The sequence below is a fragment of the Cyprinus carpio genome, chromosome A9 (genome assembly GCF_018340385.1).
Source record: "Cyprinus carpio isolate SPL01 chromosome A9, ASM1834038v1, whole genome shotgun sequence".
Lineage (NCBI taxonomy): Eukaryota > Metazoa > Chordata > Actinopteri > Cypriniformes > Cyprinidae > Cyprinus > Cyprinus carpio.
This window is the reverse complement of record NC_056580.1, coordinates 17,326,036-17,347,796: the sequence shown is the minus strand read 5'-3', so window position 1 is coordinate 17,347,796 and position 21,761 is coordinate 17,326,036. Positions and strand designations below refer to the sequence as shown.

Here is a 21,761-nt window from a genome sequence, read left to right as displayed (position 1 = left end):
TGAAATGAATGCTTGACTGTATAGGTACACACACACACACACACACACACATACATGCTGGGTTTCCATGTTTTATGGTGATATTCCATTGATGTAATGATTTTTTTTTTTTACTGTACAAACTATTTGTCTATCCCCTTACCATAACTCCTACCCCTAAACATACCCCTCACATAATTTTTTTCTGCTATTAAGATTAAAAAAAAAAAAAAAAAAAAAAAAAATCTACATTCTTTATGAGCTTGTTTCATCATGGGGACCAAAAATGCAAAGATGGATTTGGTCCCCATAACGAAGGGACTACCAGGACTACACACACACACACACACACACACAAACAAACAAACAAACACACACACTGTCTACATGCGCACATGAACACTCACTTTAATTTATAATATTTAATATATTTCAATATTAAATGTCTATCAACTCTGTAGACGAGCATTACCTGAACTAACCACCAGGTGGCAGCTTTGTAACAAAAGTGAGACAAATTTTGTTCACTTAATTTTGCAGGCTAGATTATGATAAACCACAGACTCTATAAATGGCTTTAAAATTATACCTATTCTTTAGTTTATACGTGTTTTGTATGCTAGTTTTTTATGCAATAGTAAACAAATGGTGGCTCAGAAAATAGAGGCTGGTAAAACTATAACATACATTAAAATAAACCAAACAATGAACATCTATCTATCTATCTATCTATCTATCTATCTATCTATCTATCTATCTATCTATCTATCTATCTATCTATCTATCTATCTATCTATCTATCTATCTATCTATCTATCTATCTATCTATCTATCTATCTTCTGAGAATATTTCCGCTCCAGTCTCCGTTGCGCAGCGTTTGAGAGAGATTCTAGCACTCCTATAATGCAGACGCGTAGCTATCTGCGTGTGTGTGTGTGTGTGCGCGCGCGCGCGCGCGCGTTTGTACACGGTCACGGGGAATCCGTGGGAGCGCAAACTCCTCCCACGCAATGAACATCTCCAGCGACTAGTGCGGTGCGTGGGGAGGGGGTTGCCTCGCGCTCGGAGCTCGGGCTGCAGTGAACACACCACTACAAATCTGCTCTTGAACATGTAACGGGAGTGCAGTTCCCGGGATCTTCACGAGCGAGCGCCGCGGCAGGTAGGACATCAGTTTATATCCTGGTGTGTTTCATGTGTGCGGGTTGACGGAATAAACGCGGCTCTATGGTGAGATGGACGAAGGAACTTCAGTGTTCCCGATCTGTCTCCTCTTCAACTGTCTGTATCTTCTTTATACATCGGTTACATCATCTTTAAACAGTCTAAACCCCACAAAAGTCAGCGTCAGAGGATAATCCCTGGCAAACAAGCCTGTTTTATGTATTTCATATAATGTCGTCTCACCAGGTGTTTGAACAGGTGCAATGCAGCAGAGCGTTTTTGTGTTTATCGAGGTAGCCTGAAGTCGTTTTCATATTTTTGTATAGGCAATTTTTGTTAAAGTTCAGAAGTGTCACCAAGGTTTAATCGGTGATGTTTATTGCACAGTTTATATGAGGCTAGTTGTCCCACTTTTTACTCCAGTGAATATTAAGAGGGTAGGTTTATTTTTGAAAGTCAATTTCTGTGTAAATTAGATAAATGCTGGTTTAAAGTATTGGGCACAAAATGTCTTATGTGTCCCAATTGTGTAGCCTCTTGTCACATCCTGCTGATAACTGTTTAATATGCGATGTGCCATCTTTTGTGTAGCCTACTATGAGAAACAACATACAGTAAATCACTTCTGTTTTCCGAAGCATTAGTTATTTATACCCAAGTAAGACATAATCAGAATAAGAGGCAGCTGAAGGAACAGCACATCAGTTTGACTGACATTGTATTGGGAACTTTGTATTGCTCAGAAGTTCATACTCTTTCATAGCTCAGGACACTTATTTATGTTTAATTTAAGTATTAGATGTTCCTTCTAAAACTTCTTAGAAGAAATAAAAGTAGACGCTGATGTGACAATGGATAACATACAGTATGAGTATAGAGCTAGGCTATAAATAGCATAGCTCAGGTAATTTGAATTTATTTTTTATTTTTTTATTTATATTGACATTTCTTTCCTGATAGCATATCTTGGCAAATCTTAGAGTTTTCGACACTCTTGAGATTTATTCTGTAATCGGAGACATGAGATTGCTGAAGTAAAAACCTGAGAAGAAGGAGACTTAAGCAAATGTTTTATTTTTTCTCTATTTAATATATTAGATTTAATATATTACATTTATGCATTTAGAAGATGCTTTTGCAGATATGAATATGCAACAATGAAAGTATTTAAACAATAAAATAAAAAAACAAACATAAAACAACTGGACCCATCTGAACAGAGTATATGTATTTGAGGTGCAATTTCACCCCCATGAAATCACTGAATGTCCATGATATTTGTAATAGAGCGACTAATACTGGTCACATATCTTCCCTATATCAGAAAGAGAACCATTCACTATTAATTGTACAGACAGGAAACATTGGTGGCAGCAGGGCCATAAAAACTAAATCAATTTCATTAAAAAGACTGAAAGCCTTTTTGTAATTTTAATGTGTACTGGTCCTGAAAAAAAGAGAATGTGGGTTGAAAAGTTTAATCAGCATCACAGATAGAGGGACAATATAAAGTGCTCTACCATATGATTAACTGCACAGATTGTTGATGTTCTTTTTAACTCTCACAATCTTACTCTCCATAACTGGCATTTTCTATTGATTTGTATGTATGTGTGTTTAAATAAAGTGCATGCATTAAAGATTCAAAGGGGCACAGCTGGAGAGAAGGGCAATTACATTGCATGTCGTTAGTCCACTAGTCCATGGTATACTTCATACTGGGTCTGACAACATAATTTCATTTATATCTGCCCCTTTTCATGCATGTTAAAATATGTGAACCATATATTTGCCATAAATGATGACTTTGAAATAGACCATGTTCATTTGGTGATTAAAAAGTTGTTAATGTATGTGTCAGCTCTTTACACAAAGATCTTTTGAGATCTTTATTGTGTAATATAATGTAATTTCTGTCATTAAATATTATAAACATGTATATTGGCATTATATTGGGCGTTTTCCACCCTGCCGTCTAGATTTTGATATTTGAAATTTGAATACTCAAAATCTCTTATTGGTCGGCCACTGCTACTAACTACCCAAGAACCAGTTCTGTCTTGCTAATCTGCATTTCATAGCTTTGAATCCCTTTTTTATGCTAATGCAGCCACTCTGAAAGGCATAAAACATGTATGAGTCTAATCTCCATTAAACCAGGTGTTGTTGGTGAATGTGTCTCCATCATTAGAGGAGTGATTACTGAGCTGAGAGCTGTTGACTTGCTCTCTTGAGATTTATGCACTGAACTACATTTCCCATGGTTCTTGCAACATGCTTGTCATCTTTAATGTTGCTTTCAGGTCATGTCAGGATGATAGTATTTACACATGAATGGCATCACAGTGTCTTAATATCCTAAAATCTGAATTTTGAGGCATGTCACAATAAAGTGTTGACATTTTACTTTCTTTTGCATGTGGTTAGCGTACTGTTGATGGATAATACAAAAAAGCTTGTCAGAAAATGCTACACATTCAGCAATTTATGAAGTGACAAGCTTATGCAAATACATTTCAGCATGAGAAAGAAAAAATGCACAGATAAAGAACCAATTACAAACCAAATGAGCATCCAGTGCTCTTCATTAGGTTGCACTAAGGCTGAAAACGTCCTGTCTTTTGTCAGTAAGTGAAAAAGAGATAAACAAATATGAAACCATATCCTTTTTTCCCCACCAAAATCATTTGAACTCACATCACATTATAAAGTTGATTTCTAGCTATTAAATAGGAATTTCCCTGAAGGGAGCATTATTCCTGTCTGGTGTCTTAGTATTCACTAGAGCCTGCCATGGGTAGCAATGAAATAACGGTGCTTGTGGGTGTTGCGTCTTTAATTAGTCCAGGTATGTGCCAGTGTGGAATTGTACTGCTATGTAAGAATTTAGTTTACACATTAAAATGAAAACAATTTGAAAATTTGAACAGAAAAGCATTTACTCACTGTCCTGTTATTTCAAATCCTTATGACTTACATCACAAACGATGAAGGCAGATGCTTTTGAGTTTATCACTTTCATTGAAAAAGAGCAGTGTGCATGTTTATCTAAACATCTCCTTTTATATTCCATAGATGAAAGAAAGCAATTTCTTTTTTTTTCTTTTCTTTTTTCTTTTTGTTAAACTATTCCTTAAAAGTATGTTACTGTTCAAAGGTTTGGGGTCAGTAAGAATTTTTTAAAAAAAATTTAAAGACATTAATCATTTTATTCAGCATGGATGCATTAAACTGATCAAAAGTGACAGTTACGCAATATCGCGTTCATTGTCGCAGATGAATCACCTTCGATAATGAACGTGATATTGCGTAGCTTGTCAGTGATCTCCGGCTCTGTCTATTAAATGCTGCTCCATTTGAAAGCAGGTGATGGCGATTTAGCGGTATTCAGGGAATCGGCTTTACTGACGAAATGCATGTGACGTGACAATCGCATGCAATATATCGCCCAGCCCTACTGATTTCCACAAAAATATTAGGCAGCAAAATCAACATGTTCAACATGATATGTATCTTGAGCACCAAATCAGCATATTAGAATGATTTCTGAGGAATCACGTGACACTGAAGAAGACTATATAAAATATATTCAAATAGACAACAGTTTTATAAATTGTAATAATATTTCACAATATTTCTGTATTTTTAAAAACGTTGTCTTCAAAACCATTAAAAAAAATCTTACTGGCCATAGACATTTGAACGGTACTGTATATTGTTTGACAACATAAGAGAGCTGTGTGTTGATGTATGTTTATACAAGGCTTTGTGTATACTAATGTGTGTACTGAGGGTGGGTTCCAGAGAGCTACCACACCTTTTGTAACCCTGTAAGTTTTTTATTAAAGCAGCTCAGCAGTATACACCTTTCTCAGGAGTGTATAATGAACACACCAACATTCAGACTCAAACTCATACTAAAACTATCTGGCACTGATGTCAGAAAGGGGGAGAGGAGATTTTTTTAATTAGTGCTGCTAGACATTGCTGGCTCATGCTGTGTCATTTTCCTAAGTGGAAATACTGAAGTTACTCTTTCAGCGATCACGGTTTGTGTGTGCGTGTGTGTGTCCCTTTAAACAGTTCTCGCATGAGAAATTTGAATTAATTTTGCTCCACGTCTTCCTGGTGAGTCAGACACTTAATGGAACAAGAACCTCAGTTACACACAAAGGCACAAACTTACACACATGCAGTTCAGCTTAAAGCAAATTTTTGCTGCGACATTACAAATAATTTGTCACCTGTGTGTGACACATAGACGTACCTGTGTGGTTGTGTCACCGATGGCAGACACTTTTCTAAGTGTAAATGATGGTGTGAAGAACAGCTTTTGAAGGTTCTGATTATGCAGGCTGGCCCGTCAGACATGGTGTATCAGATTCTGTCAGACAGACAACAGAATATAGGAAAGCGAGTCGTGCCCACACACACACACACACACACACACACACACACACACACACAGGAACACATATTTTCTGTTCTCCCCATTTGTCACTCAGTATTGATTTCAAACAAACCTGGAACAATGATGAGATGGCATACACACATGCAGTTACTGCTGTATATTAACCCAGTTCTTGCAAATACTAGACAGGGCTGGGTGTTGGATATGACCCCATAAATCAGTACTTCAAACAGGAAATTAAAGTCCTCCACAGATCCAAGCCAGTACAATGCTTCCGTCTCGATGGGGCTTCCAGCAAAGACAACTGTGAACATGATTGAAATAGTTATAGATCATAGCTGGCACTGTCTAAAAATACAAATCGGTATCCCATGATGTTTTTAAAGCAATAAGTTAGACAAACTGTTATATTTAACATAAAATAGGATGGAACCCTTTTAACCCAATCAGCTCAATGGTTTTGTTTGTCTTCACTGTATCCAACAATTTTAATCATATGTGAATATCAAAATAATGGCATACATAAGCTCATTTTATGTTAATAATAAAATCTTTTAACAATAATATTCTAATAATAATAATAATCAAGTAATGTTCTAATTATTATTAGTAGTAATGAATATCAGCTAAACATATGTATGTTGTTACAGAAATGCAATAGTTAAAAGTTAAAATGTTAATAATTTAAAAATGGTTTGTAAATATCATATAAATAGAATAAAACACTTTAATAATTAACTTGTTTTAATTAGCAAAAACATAGTTTTCAGATGCAGAATTTCAGGCAATCATTTTATAGCATGATGTTCCCTCTGGTGTATTTTATCAGAAAAACCATAAAACTCATGTCAAGGACATTTTTGGAACCATTTTTACAGCATGGCAGGAAGAGAAGTAAATATTCTTATTCCATTTTCTTAATTTTTTACACTTATTATAGTGTTGAATGAATTTGCTATGCTGAGTCATTCAACGCTTATTACTGAATTTATTGTAAGAATAAATTCTTTAATTTACAGAATAGAATATCCATTCTGATTTATTTTTATTTTATTAGAACAAACAGCTTCATTATTTAATTGACTTCAAGCTCTATTATCTACCCTATTTATGGAAAGCTTTAGCTATTAATGCAAAGGTTATAGGTTCAGTCCCAAGTATGCATGATGTACAGTGATTACTGTCCCATTCTATTACTCTTGTGCTCTCGAGTGAGCCACTTCACCCCAGATTGCCACTGGCAGACTGCCACTGCAATTAGTGTATTGTCACTTTAGATAAAAACCTAAATGGTAGATGTAGCTGCATCGGTTTGGCTGGGCTTTCATACTGACATCCGGACTGTCAGTCTATTCATAAAGCAGATAATAAAGATCAACATAATCCATAATATAGTTTGTCATGCTGAACCACATAAAAAGTGCTTGATTTTGCTTCTGAATTATTCTTATATATAATTTTGGATTTTCAATTCAATTCAATTCAAGTTTATTTGTATAGTGCTTTTTACGATACAAATCATTGCAAAGCAACTTTACAGAAAATTAAGTTTCTACAATATTTAGTAGTAGCTTATCAGTGATGACTGTCAGTTTATGTGCATACGGCAGAAATGTTCGGAAAAATCAATTAAAGACGTAAACAAACAGACGATTAACACTATTAACAGCGAATGCAATCAAACTTATAGCAAAATGTGGTAGTTCTGTATGTTGTTTCAGGGTTAGCATCATCTGAGGTCCTCTGAGGGGTTGGCATCATCTCTTTTCAGGTGTTCTGGATCCAGACTGGAGCTTGTGTAAATCCTAGTTACCACAGGATGTAAATCCCGTGGCAAAGCAGAGAAACAAATAGAGACATAATTAGCGTAGCTGCTGTTCCAGCCAAGTAAAATTAATTAGTTTAACCCAAGCTAAAGAATAATAATGCGCATTTGATCAGATATAAGTGCAGTCCAAAATTATGAGATGCATTATTTGAATGCTTGGCCAAAGAGGTGTGTTTTTAGTCTAGATTTAAACTGAGAAAGTGTGTCTGAACCCTGAACATTATCAGGAAGGCTATTCCAGAGTTTGGGAGCCAAATGCGAAAAAGCTCTACCTCCTTTAGTGGACTTTGCTATCCTAGGTGCTACCAAAAGTCCAGCGTTTTGTGACCTTAGGGAGCGTGATGAATTGTAGCGTGGTAGAAGACTAGTTAGGTACACAGGAGCTAAACCATTAAGGGCCTAAGTAAGTAATAATATTTTGTAACTGATACGGAACTTAATAGGTAGCCAGTGCAGAGACTGTAGTATTGGGGTAATATGATCATATTTTCTTGACCTGGTAAGGACTCTAGCCACTGCATTTTGGACTACCTGTAGCTTGTTTATTGAGGATGCAGGACAACCACCTAGCAGTGCATTACAATAGTCCAGTCTAGAGGTCATGAATGCATAAACTCTAGCTTTTCTGCATCAGAAACAGATAACATGTTTCGTAGCTTGGCAATGTTTCTAAGATGGAAGAATGCTGTTTTGTAACATGGAAAATATGATTTTCAAAAGACAAGTTACTGTCTAATATAACACCCAGATTTTTGACTGTAAAGGAAGTAACAGTACATCCGTCTAGTTGCAAATCTAAGAGATTCTGTGTAATGTTTTTTGGTCCAATAAGTAATATCCCTTTCTTATCTGAATTTAATCTGAGAAAATTATTGGTCATCCAGTCTTTCACATTTTTAACACACTCTGTTAGTTTAGATAATTTAGAAGTTTCATCTGGTCTTGTTGAGATATATAGTTGAGTATCAGCATAACAGTGGAAACTAATCCCGTATTTTCTAATAATATTACCAAGGGTCAACATGTATATTGAAAATAGCAGAGGACCTAGGACAGATCCTTGTGGCACTCTATACATATATGTAATTGAGTTAAATTCCTTAATTTAGTAACTATTTTGTGTTTAACGTTTGATATGAGAGGCAAAATCATTATGTTTTAAAGGAGTCATGTCATACTTTTAAAAATATTTTCCCCCTCTGAAGTAATTTGTTAGTCAAAGGTTTTTTTGTTTGTTTTTTTTGCAGGAAAAGAGTAATAATTGGTTTTTCATTAACATTTTCCACCCTCTCTCTCTGACTCTTACAAGCAGACTGATAGAAATGCAGCTTGGTTTCAATAGAAGTTTTTTTTTTTTTTTTTCTTATTTTTTCCTACTGGGAGTGTCTTTTTATTTCTGAACATTGCTGTATGTTATATATATTATATTAAACTCTTTTGACCTCAACTAAGTTATAATGTGAATCATGATTCACTAGTAGTTATACAATAAGTATTAGACCTAAAATACCTTGATTGACAACTGATTGTTTTTATATGGATGTTATGCTTGCAGGCATTCAACAGGTGAAAAGGTTAACAATGCACTGACCAATAGGATCGCAAGACCTGCCACAATTGTCAAAAGATGAATGTTATCGTCTGAAGGACCAGGCAGATGACCTTTTTGGGATGTGTAGATGAACTGAAGCAATCCTTCATTCTGACTGAGGAGTCCAGCTGCATTCATGAAGCATAATTGTTATTGGTTTGTGGCCAGTTTGATTGGCTAAGTTTTCCTGGAGCTCTGTGAGTAGATCTTTAAATGGTCATGGCAAAAACAACTGAGTCACTTAATTTGTCCTTCCTCCTGGAGCACGAAAGGCAGATGATCTTGAGTGTTCTCCAGAAAGACGAGAAACTCCGCAAACGAGAGGAGAAACGCATCAGGTAGCGTCTTCCACACACACATTATTTCGTCACAAGGAACCAGTCTCTTTCATACATCAGTCCCAAAATGTACACACACAACAACAAAACAAAAAACATCACATAATGTAAATAATTTGTTACAGAATAATAATATGTGAATAACTCAATTTTGACAAAAATGGCAGATAGAACTTTATAATCCCGAGGTGACGATTTAGTTACTCCCCAACAGTGATGGCAGTTGTGCCTCTACAGGAAGTTGAAAAATGAACTTCTGGAACTGAAGCGAGCCGGGCGGCGTAGTTCAGCGGATCAACGCGAGTGTGCTATATGTCTGCGTGCTCTGGGTCTCATCCTGCAGAGGGGCAATGTGTGTACCATCTGTCATCGGCGCATCTGCAACTTCTGCACTGCTACGCCTCCAGGCAGCAACTGCAAATGCACTGTGTGTGCGAAGACTGCGTGAGTCACACACAACATCCATACACACTGCGGTCTGTAATGGTGGATAGATATAAGACACCACAAAATTTGTACATATTCTGCCCCAGCTTTTTGTTTCAGAAGGAAATGTCAACAGTTCGTAGGCTCTTTAATAGGTGAACCAATTAGGCTGTAATTGTCACGTCTATGATTGGTGCTTACACAATGTTGTCTGCGTGTGACTGGCTGATTTAGGGAGCTGAAGGTGGTTACAGGAGAATGGTTTCTGGAAAAGAGATCCAAGAGGTTTCAACATGCCAGCATTACCAGCAGTGATGTAGTCAAACAGTCAATCCTCAGCAGTCCTCCAGGTGAGACCAAATCAGAGTTTGTGTCAACACAGACATCCATCAACCAGTGCCTGTAAATGTTGCCATACATACACACTGACAGCCCTGACATAATGGAAAATTTTGCTCTCCAGGCTTTTTTTATCTTTCAGTATATACAAAAAAATTTAGTGAATTCTGGCAACTGAAAATATAAGGACGCGACAGCAAAATAAACACAAATGTTCAATTTCAGACAAAATATTTTTAACAGACAAAATCATTGACCAAAACAGTGACATTTAATTAACGCTTCTCCAATGATGTTATATACTTACCTTCGGACTATCCAAGAGCTTTGCTTTGTTGGGTTTATTTCTCTATGAGAACAGATTTTGACAAATTAAGCTTTATATTTCGTTCTCACCAATGTATCCTCTGCAGTGAATGGATGCCATCAGAATGAGAGACCAAACAGATGATAAAAACATCACAATAATCCACACGACTCATCCATCAATTAATGTCTTGTGAAGTGAAAGTGTTAAAGTGTTTTTAATAAACAAATCCATCAAGACATTTTTAAACCATTCAAAATATTGCTCTATCCACAATATTTTTTTTCTCACATTTTCTGACATGGTCAAAAGACCATGCATTTTAAGCTTACTTTTTTATTATTATTATGAATATCTGTTTTTGTTTATGTAGATGGAGGCTCTGCTCACATATCATCAGAGATGGAGAGATCGTCCACACCACAGCCTGAGAGATCAGCTACGCCCCAATCCCAGAAAAGCGCAGGGAAGAACAGGAAAGGGTGAGGGGCATGATTCACAGTCCAGTGAGCTGGCTATGCTTGGAATCACTTACTGCGATACAATCCCTGCAGTTATTAGTATTTGTGCTTTTTATGTTTTTTTCTGTATGCCTGGAACTGCTAAAATGTAACACTGTAAACACTGTATCACATAATGCAATGCACTCAACCATTTACAATGTGACAAATGAGCCAGGAGTAATAGCAACCATGATTTTGAACATGCAGTATAATGAGTATGACAACAATATAGCATCCCACTTTTTGAAATGAATCCTGTTGCATAGTGCATACTGTTTCACGTATTAATTTGGAAAAATAGTAGGCAGAATATACTTGAGTGCAGTAAGCATTTCATTCTGTGCCAGCATGTGTCTGTTCATTAAGACTCATTAAGTTTGTGTGTTTTAGGAAGAGAGCGGTTGCAGTGGAATCATCAGGGTTACCAACAGTACCCAATAACATGAGAGCACAAATGGTCAAAACACCAACCCAGACGGAGGCAAGAAACAGGGTAAAACATGATAGCATAGTTGCATTCATGTATACTGATTTGCGTGCATGACAAGAAAGCAGCGTTTACTGTCTGTGTGCGTGAATGTGTTTATTCAGCCGGATGGGGCAGAGAGCGTGTCTAGTATACAAAGCAGTGATCGTGTTCCTGAAAAGATGGCGGATGGGCGGAGACACACAGATTCTAGCACACCCTCTATCGCCATATCCAGAGCCTCCCTCTCATCAGGTATCACCATGGCAACAACTCGACATATACCATTACTGCTGTTGACACCAGTAATAACATTTGCCTTCAAAACTGTCCATATTAGTTATGTAATATTAAAAACTTTAAAAAGTCTGAGACCACATTGAAAATGTGTATTTCAGAATTTCATTTAAACATGGGAATAAACAGTTTCATCATGTAAAATAGAAATATATGTAGACAAAATGTAAATGGAGTATTGTAATCTAAAAAATAATCAGTGTCTGTGAATTTGTAAACCTGTGCTTACCTCAAAAACAGTATGTGTGCCCCTTGTTCTACTGTTTTTTTTTAAATACATATTCTCTAAAAAATTAATAAAAAAGAAAGGAAAAAATAAAGAAATATATGTAGAAATATTTAAGATTCTGCGCTATTGCTCTATTAAGATTTGGCACTCTAGGTCACTAATAAAATAAGCATTTTTAAAACAGTATTTTTTACTCACAATTCCTACCACAATTTATAAATAATTAATAAAAATGAATGAAAATACCTGTGGAGTTACACAATTTTATTAATTTACATGACTTCTATAGGTCTAGAAATAACACTTTTTTTTTTACACACTAATTAGGCTGCTTCATATATCCACGTTTTTCCAGACAGTGATTACACTGTTCTTTCAAAGAAGAAAAAAGAATTTGAAATAAGAATTATACTTTTACTTGTATTAGCTTGTTTTGTATTATTTTAAGTAATGTTGAGGCCCCCCTTTGTGGGCCTCGATCCCCGGTTGCGAACTGCTGTTTCAGGCCATGTTAGCATTATTATACAGACTATCAGATGTTCTTGCTTCCATTGAAGCACTGGATGCTCTTTGTATCTTTCTCAAATCATGCTGGAGAACATGATTATCAGGGTTTCCATGAAAATACTAAATACTAAGACATTCTGAAATTTGTTTCTGAAAATGTTTCAGTTAAGCTTTCTGCTTAAATGATGTTATAAGAATTTTTAAAGGTTTTTTTTTTTTTTTTTTTTTTTACTATTTCACAAGTGGTCTCAGAATTTGGACTTCACTGTATTTCTATAGAAGTATTATAAAATATAAAATGGCCAGAACTTTGGTTAAAAACAGCTGCTTTCTCTCTTCACAGATCGCAGTCGCTCTGAGGTGGACCTCAGTAATCCTGTTGAGGGGTTCAGTGAAGACCCTCTGATTAGTCGATGCCGCTCTGTTCCAGGCCTGAACGATGTGGTAGATCTCAGACACAGTTTCTTAAACCACTTCTCACTTGCAATAATTTTTTTTCCTGTGTGCAGGATATGATTTCCTGGCAGGGAGTTAAAATGATAAGAGACAGCCTTCTGTAATGTGATATTTCTGATATCATATCACTGAGTGAAGTGGTGCTGTTTTCAATATAATATTCACTGAAGGCAGTGTTTGTGCTCTAGGACTCAGATGAGGACATTGATGCCGTGTTATCAGCACACTATAAAACCAACCTGAGCGTCTGCAGTGCGCAATCAATGGTATAATGATTTACACAGAAATACACACACACACACACACACACACACACACACACACACACACACACACACACACACACACACACACACACACAAAACACCATAATCACAGCTTTGCTGCAATTTGTGTTTGCCGGCTTTGTGCAGATGTCTGACTGAAACAAAATGTGTACTTGTTCCTCTTTCTTTGTTTTGCTTGTGTATACTCTATGTTTAGACTTTTATCTGTGTGCCTTATGGAAGGGGAGCCAGAAACCCAACTCTTTACCTCCTTTTTCTGATATTTATGTACCCCGTACACTCTAAAACTTGTTCCAGCTTGTGCCTTATGGATATTAGCTTTTCTTCCTTCTGGCAAAATATCCAGTTACATGAGATCACTTAATTTGTTGACCCACCTGGCAGACCCATGCATGCATTTTTTTATCGCCCAATCTCATATACACACAATTTAGCATAGATAAAACACACAATAACTACTGAGTGCATCATTGTCTTATTTCTCAGTTTTCCGGCCACTCATACAGATGCAGGTGGTGCATTAAGATTCAACAAAGAGAGATAATTCAGGCAAACAAGAAGACAAGTGGCCTCTTTCAAAAAAGCTGACATAACTCGTAGCTCACACACAGTCTCTAATAGCTAGATGAGTCAGATGCAGAATGAAGAGGGAACACAAGAGAAAAGCAAAAAACTAGCAACTAGAGTTTTCACAGAATAACGGTTCTGTCATTTTTTTATTCACCCTCATGTCATTCCAAACCTGCATGATGTTCTTTTGAAGAACACAAAAGAAGATGTTTTGAAGAATGTTAATGCTGCTCTTTTACATACAGTGAAAGTGAATGGGGACTAGAGTGGCCAAGCTCCAAATAACTACAAAAAGTACCATAAATGTACCATTAAAGTGATCCAAACAACTATTGTGATATATTCCAAATATATATTTCAATGAACAGACATAAATTATGCAATATTTATAAAAATTGCATTGTGCAATAGCTCTCAAATCTATTGTCAAGATTGTCAAGATGTATTTTGCCAGAATTTACATTTATTGTATGGCTTCAAAAGACCTATGGACTACCTTTATGGTACTGTTATGGTGCTTATTGTAATTTTTGGAGACTATCCGCTCTAGTTCCCATTCAGTTTTATTGTATGGAAAGGAATAGTGATTACAAAACACTGAAACAGAAATTAAAGCCTGCATTTAGCTGAAAATGAAACTGAAGATAATGTTTGAGTAATTACATGTGAAAATAAAATATAAAACACTACCTTTATGGAAGAAAATTACATAAGGGTGAGTAAACATGACATAGTCATAATCAAATATGAAAAAGCTCCTTCTTGACTCCAGCAATCTGTCTTCTGTCATATTATCTATGTTTTTCCTTTTCTACTTCTCTACTTTTCTTGCTATCAATCTTCTCTTCTCTCTTTCTCTCTCTGTCTTATTCTAGTCTTCCACACCTGCCTCGGAGAGAAAGTGGGGTTTCCTAAATGTACCTGACTCAGATGCTGACACTGTGAGTGTTCAGTGTGTGTTTGAGTGCAGATGTGTGTCTGTCTGTTGCTCTGTTTGCTTCAGTTTTTCTCTTGGCCTTCTGTACCTCTGAAGAGACATTCATACACACAACATTCAAAAACACAAGCTTGTGAAAGATGCACACCCAAAGATTCTCCTTATATGTGCCCTCCAGACCAGCATCAACAGTATGATGAGTGTGTACAGTGAGACAGGGGACTATGGCAACGTGCGGGTTTCCGGGGAGATCCTGCTCAACATCTCTTACAGCTATAAAACAGGGGCACTCAACGTGCTCATCCGCGAGTGCCGCTGCCTAGCAACCGGGGATGATAGGAGACAACGCACGGATGCGTAAGGCCACACACACACTCACACTATACACCTCACTTTAAGCCCTAGTAGAGCATCTCTGCTCTGCATGTATTTGGGATGTCAATGTATTAACATTAGATTTATCTCTATTAATTATTTTATTAATTTATTTAAATTCTGTCATTATTTACTCACCAGTATTTATTGTTTTGTATTAATATTTTGAGCTTTTATTTTTATAATTTCAGTTTTCATTTTCATTTTAAGTTTTAGTAATTTAGTAATTTAGTTGTGTCATTTTTATTCTTTTTTTTGTATTTAGTATTGTATTTACCTTTTAATTTATTTATTTTTCTTTTTTAGCTTTATATTTAATTTTGTTTATTTATTTTTATCAGTTTTAGTACATCAACATAAAGGTATTTTATTTTAGTTGTGCAGCATTTCCAATTTAAATTTTTTTTAAGTTTTAGTTTTTCATCAAATAATTCAATATTATTTTATTTCAATTAATGAAAGGATGTAAGGACTACTTTATGCCATTTTTATATTTATTTTTGGGCGAACTACTCCTTTAATGCTCTAATTTTCAAATTCTGAATTAGTGGAAATGTTCCTGAAGCCATGTTTTGCTAAAATATTATATATTTTTTCCAAATGTAGTATATTAAGATCTAATAAATATCTTTGTTTAACTGATAAAAATATATATATCAAAGATTTGATCGATGTCTTCCGGAAGCTTTCTTCTAACTTTAATGCTGTTAAAGTTGTGTTAAATAGTACAGAAATGTAGTATTCAATCCAGTATCCAAATATATTCCTATCTAAATAATTTGCCAAACCAAACACTTTTTCTTTTCTTTCATTTAAAATGAAACAAATGATTTAACCCAATGACTATGAGATTAATCACAAATTATTGACATTGTCTGAAGTTGTTTATTTGTTGCCTCTTATGTCAGTTTAATATCACTACCAAGGTGTCACAGGCTGATATTGTGGTATTATGATTTTGGTATTATGTGTGTGTTTGCAGCTATGTTAAAACATATCTCCTGCCAGACAAGTCCCGTCAAAGCAAGAGGAAAACTAGCATCAAGAGCAACACCACTAACCCAGTGTTCAATGAAAACCTGAGGGTAAGAGGACATTCATGTCTGCCTCACAAGCTTTTGTACTGAGATTGATGAGAAAGGTGCAAATTAGATATTGATTTAAAGGCTCTTATCTGTCTCTGTCCCTCTGTATAGTACGTGGTCAGTCACTCTCAGCTGGAGACACGCACACTGCAGGTTTCTGTGTGGCATCATGATCGTTTTGGACACAACAGCTTCCTGGGGGAGACCGAGCTGACCTTTGACTCCTGGGAGTTTGACACGCAAATAGAGGAGTGGTTCGCTCTGCAGCCCAGGGTGAGCTGAGCACACACACAGAAACAGCGAGAGATAAAGAGGAGTGCGCTGACATGGATAAGTGTGAAACTGAAATGTGTGTGTTTGTGTCAGAATGAGTCTTACGGGGACTCAGTGATGCACTACAAAGGGGAACTGACGGTGGTTTTGAAGTACATTCCTGCAGAGAGAAATATCTCCCTGCCTCTGGACCAAGTTCAAGGTGTGATTTAGAATTAGAAATTACATAATTTCTCCACCTTGTTATTGTTGTTAAAATTTATGACTTAAATGAAAGCACATTTTTTGAATATTATTATGGCAATCAGTTATTTATGGAACGGTCTAAAATTATTATGTTGCCAGTTATCAGTCATAAACAGCTTACAGTTAGTTTTGTAAACTATATTACATGGAAGAATAATTTATGATTATTAATTAAAAATTTCTGTCATCTGTCATATTGTTTTTGCTACTAATAATATAATTGCTGCTTTTCAAACACTTTAAATACCATAAAAGTAAAATATTTATTTATTGTATATAAAAAAAATAATAATAATAATAAAAAAAATGTAAATGATAAATAAAAATGCATAATGTAAATTTACAAATGTTTAATCTTTCAATGCTAGGTTAATTTTATGTTAGATAAGTTTATCTATAACATGACCATTTTCACATCAAAAAACAAACAAACAAAAAATCTATTTTTATTTTAAATTTCCTATTTGAGCTATTTGATTTAATCAAGCTCTCTTTTGTTTCTCAGTGAAAAAGGGATTTCTAAAAGGAAAGAAGAAGACCATCACTCTCCCTAAAGGAGGAATGGTGGAGCTGCTGGTTAAAGAGGCAAAAAGCCTGACAGCCGTCAAAGGAGGGTCCTGTGACCCGTTTGTCAAAGGGTGAGTTGATTTCCTCCAATTTCTCCTCCATATACAGTGCACTATGTAAACTCTCTCTCTCTCCTACTCCTTACACTTCGCAAACTCACACTCCTTTTCTTCTTGTGTATCAGATACCTGCTGCCTGATGACAAGAAAAGCACAAAGCACAAGACGGCTGTGGTGAAGCGTGCTGTAAACCCACGCTGGAATCACACCTTCACATACTGCGGCCTGCAGCACAGCGATCTGGACAGCGTGTGTCTGGAGCTGACAGTGTGGGACAGAGAGCCGTTGGCCAGCAACGTCTTCCTGGGTGGTGTGCGGCTCGGGGCAGGAACAGGTGAGTCTTTCTTTAGCTCGGCCTTTTTCACTACAGTCTTTAATTTTGTATCAGATCAATAATTAGAAATCCAGGGTATGTATTTCAAGCTTTGCATACATGCTGAATTCAGCATTTTCTGCAAACAAAAATAAGTATATGAACTGAGAGAAATCAATATTAAATTGCTATATTATAGATATATAATATAATAATTGCTATATTGTATTTCAGTTTTTATTTAAATTTTTAAGTAACTTTATTTTAACCTTTTATTCATTTTATTATTTTTATATTTCTGCATTGCTTTATTTTTGTTTTAGGAATTTTTAGTTCAGCTTCATTTTTGTTTAGTTTTTTCCCCTAATATTTAGATTTTATTTTATCTCAGGTTTGTTTCGGTTACCAAAAACAATTTTTAATAGTTTTGGGGCCAGATTTACTAACAGCTTGCATCAGTACAAACCCTCTGTCAGAAAAAAAAAAACTACTGTCAGGATTTTCTAAAGACACACAGTGAAACATTAGTGATGAAAAGGCGTGGAGACAGTTATTTTTCCAACTGACCTTGTTGCATAAGCATTTTAAGGAGTTTCGCTTTCAGATGCAACATTTATGGGAGGAGAGTGTTTAAATTCAGTTACTCAAGTTCTCTCAGGAATAACATAGTCCAACATCTTTTTTTCATTAGACCATCTGCTTCTTTACCATAGCTTCCTATCCCTGCTGGATTCTGATCATTACATATTTCAAATTATATTTCCCACATTAATAGGACAGATTTGAACATAATGCGTTGACTGTGAAATGTTCTGGCTCAAATTAAGATAATCATTTAGTCCCAAATGTTCTTGAATACTGTTTCCACTGTAATGTTATTTCCAAACATCTCCTTAATCAGTCATCAATGATGCATGAAGTACTACTTTGTGCAGCACATTTTGTATTCAAAACTAATTTACTGTTACAAATATGTTTTATTCATATCTTCACTCATTCATGATCAGATCATGTGTTTTCTCGTTGATGATTATGTATTTAAGCGGCCAAATTCTGCACTTTTGCTGTATTTATAATTAGCAATGTTACTCAAGGTTTCTTGCATTAAAATCAGTTTACAAGACAAATGTCCTCCCTCTCTGGCCATTTTAATGAAACTGTCTGTTTTTGCAACAGTACCTTTAAGACTTCTATTAAAATGGCCCATGTTAGGATTGGTTAAACTTTTGTGAAATGACTAACAACACCACACTAAACTGATTGCAAGTCAATGATATGTAAATTTAGACAGTGATATGTTTATGTACTGATAGTTTAGACATAACCATAAAATGTTCTGAATGAGATGTTACAAAAAAAGGTTTCATATCAGAACATAAGAATGATTTCTGAATGATCATGTGACACTGAAGACTGGAGTAAAAGCCGCTGAAAAATTAACTTTGCCATTACAGGAATAAATTAAATTTTATTTAAATATTTAAAATACATTTAAAAAATATATTAAAATAGTCATCGTGCAGGTTTCCGGGGAGATCCTGCTGAACTTATTCACAAAATATTTCACAATAATTACTGTTTTACTGCATTTCTAATCAAAAAATGCAGCCTTGGTTAGCATGAGAGACGACACTAAAAAAATAAATTAAAAAATTATTTAAAATTTGTGTATTCATTCATTCAGTTATTCATTCATTCATTCATTCATTCATTCATTCATTCATTCATTCATTCATTCATCAATACATCCATCTCTGCATGTAATCTATCTCTTAAAATGTTTTAGGAAGCCATTAGTTGTAAAAGCCATTGTTTATGCATATTTTGCTTTTGTAAAAATATTTCAAAATAGCTTAATTACAGTCCATTGTCGCAATTTTCATTGTGAATATTTCTCCATGATACACTAAATGGGCTCTTTGGTGTGAATTACAGCCAAACAGCCAAAAAACATTGTCAAGCTAGCGAGCTAGGTAAAATAAGTATATTTAACTTCTTAAAATGACTGTTTAAATTCCCCCCCCCCACGGGTGTCTGACATTCAAGCAGCACAACTAGATTTTCTTCTCATTTTGATCTTGCATACAGAGCAGTTGACTGACCTGTTTATGACCCGCAGGTCTGAGTTATGGGAAGGAAGTAGATTGGAACGATGCCTACGGGGAGGAGCAGCGACTATGGCAACGCATGATTGACAACCCTGAGGTCCCGCAAGAGTGCACACTGATGCTGCGATCCAGCATGGCCAAGAGGAAAACATAGAGAGAAACAAAAAATGTTTCCCTGGCAATACTCATTAAATCTTATCACCTCTAGACACTTTAAAGTGCTCTTTATGTTCTTTGGCAGTACTCAAACTAGATTCTCCCAGATTCTCATTCCAACATTCATATGCACTCTAAATTCTCAAAATATACATATATACACACATATGCACCTCTAAGGTCCTATTTACACCTGGCATTAAGAGCCTTCTTGGCCGAGACAGACTGGCATTTACATCTGATGTTAACATGTTTCTCAAATGTGTCTCTTGTGACCACATGGGATCAGATTTCAAAGGAAAGAAACTCAGATTTTTATGACTGCATACATCATTTATGTCAATGCAGTACTGCATGTTGATAAAGCATAAAAAAATTAAAAAGAAAAAGGAAGAGAAAAATTGTTCAAAGTCTCTTCCAAATACATTTAAATTTTAATCTAAGCACAAACAAATTTTCAAGCAGCATTCACAATTTTTTTGTTGTTGTGTGCCTGTATTAAGCACCCTTCAAAAGTGTGTGCTTCAAATTATGTTGATATTAGGCTTACTGAATTTTTTTTTTAATTGGACAGTTGATTTTAAAGCTACATGTTGCTAGCAGAGTTGTACTTTTCTGCCGCAGTGTATGATCACTGACCTGTCATCATATAGCACTGCAAACCTGTGATTGAACAGCTGAGAAGAGACGAATCTCATACCAGGTGTAAATGGTGCGACAAGCTACACACCAGCCCAGGTGTTAATATATTTTTAACCAAATGCTCATTGGTCATAACTCTAAACAGTACATAAGGACTATTTCAAAAGAGCACAGTGAACATTATCAACAATCAAAGAAACGTTTGTCCTGAAAGAACAAAGCACAAAGCACTTCCTCCAAACACACACACACACACACACACACACACACACACACACACACAAAGCACTTCCTCCAAACACACACACACACACACACACACACACACACACAAATTCAAAAAATCAAATTTGCACAGATAGCAGCTGCATATAACACTTGCTAACATGAGAATCAATCGTTTCTATGAGCACATTTATATAGACATGATAATCATATCAGATCCGTCACATACACGTAAATTTGGTTAGAGAGAGACTGATGCTGACTGTTATATTTTAAAGCTAGTTTTACCACAGTTTTAATGTAAAAAAACAATATCTGGGGCCAATGTAATTCATTATATTAAACTAGATTTACAGTTCCTCCAAGAAATTCCAATGTTTTTGGTAAAATGATTGTTGTAAACACAAATGTAAAGTAGATAAAGTAGGAAGACTACATTTGTACACCATTAAATGTTTCTACACCATGTTTCATAGAGATTAGCCAATTCAGCATGCAAATATTACACTGACATCATTGCTATCAGGTAGATTTCCCCATTTGCCACTGATCTATCACGACTATATAATATAATATAATATATGAACCGGTCACTAAAGAAAAAGACTATATAATATAATATAATATAATCGAAACCAATAATTAAAAGAAAAACTAAAATTAGAATTATCTATAAAAATGTATGATTTGTGTTTAATTTATAGCATAAAAGTGTATAGAAATAGAAAAAAAAGATTTTAATATAGAAAAGGATCACACAACACACACACACATACATATGCATACATACTGCATAAGCACAATGCTTAGAGCCCCTATATTGAGTTTTGAGCCGAGTTTAATAGATAATTCCCCAGTTGATGCTATTGAACCATCATTTCACTGTGATGTCTCCATGAATGTGTCCTTAATACCTGTAATACTTTTGTTAGCATCAGTCAAGTGAATAGACCTTATAGACAACTTACTGTATAATAAATTTAGATTTTGTGGCATGTATAAGGCTCAATGTCTGACATCCAAGTGTTACAGTGTCTAAAATTGTCTGAAGCTGTTTGATTCACAGCATGTTCAGT

At 35.4% G+C, this 21,761-nt stretch overlaps 1 protein-coding gene across 2 annotated transcripts; it reads left to right on the top strand.

Annotated features, from left to right (window-relative positions):
* The first annotated feature begins 922 nt into the window (after positions 1-922).
* On the top strand, positions 923-20,721 carry LOC109064926 (synaptotagmin-like protein 5). Of its 2 annotated transcripts, XM_042763832.1 has the most exons (17): positions 923-1,142; positions 8,939-9,312; positions 9,550-9,756; positions 9,973-10,088; positions 10,758-10,866; positions 11,278-11,380; positions 11,479-11,608; positions 12,730-12,830; positions 13,031-13,108; positions 14,575-14,640; positions 14,815-14,993; positions 15,994-16,096; positions 16,208-16,369; positions 16,463-16,571; positions 17,121-17,253; positions 17,367-17,575; positions 19,674-20,721. In XM_042763832.1, the coding sequence occupies exons 2-17, from the start codon at positions 9,188-9,190 to the stop codon at positions 19,814-19,816; spliced, it is 2,073 nt and encodes a 690-aa protein (XP_042619766.1). In that variant the 5' UTR covers positions 923-1,142; positions 8,939-9,187; the 3' UTR covers positions 19,817-20,721. The 2 variants fall into 2 exon arrangements, with proteins under 2 accessions (XP_042619766.1, XP_042619767.1); XM_042763833.1 differs by lacking the exon at positions 14,575-14,640 and having other exon boundaries at positions 925-1,142.
* Positions 20,722-21,761: the final 1,040 nt, after the last annotated feature.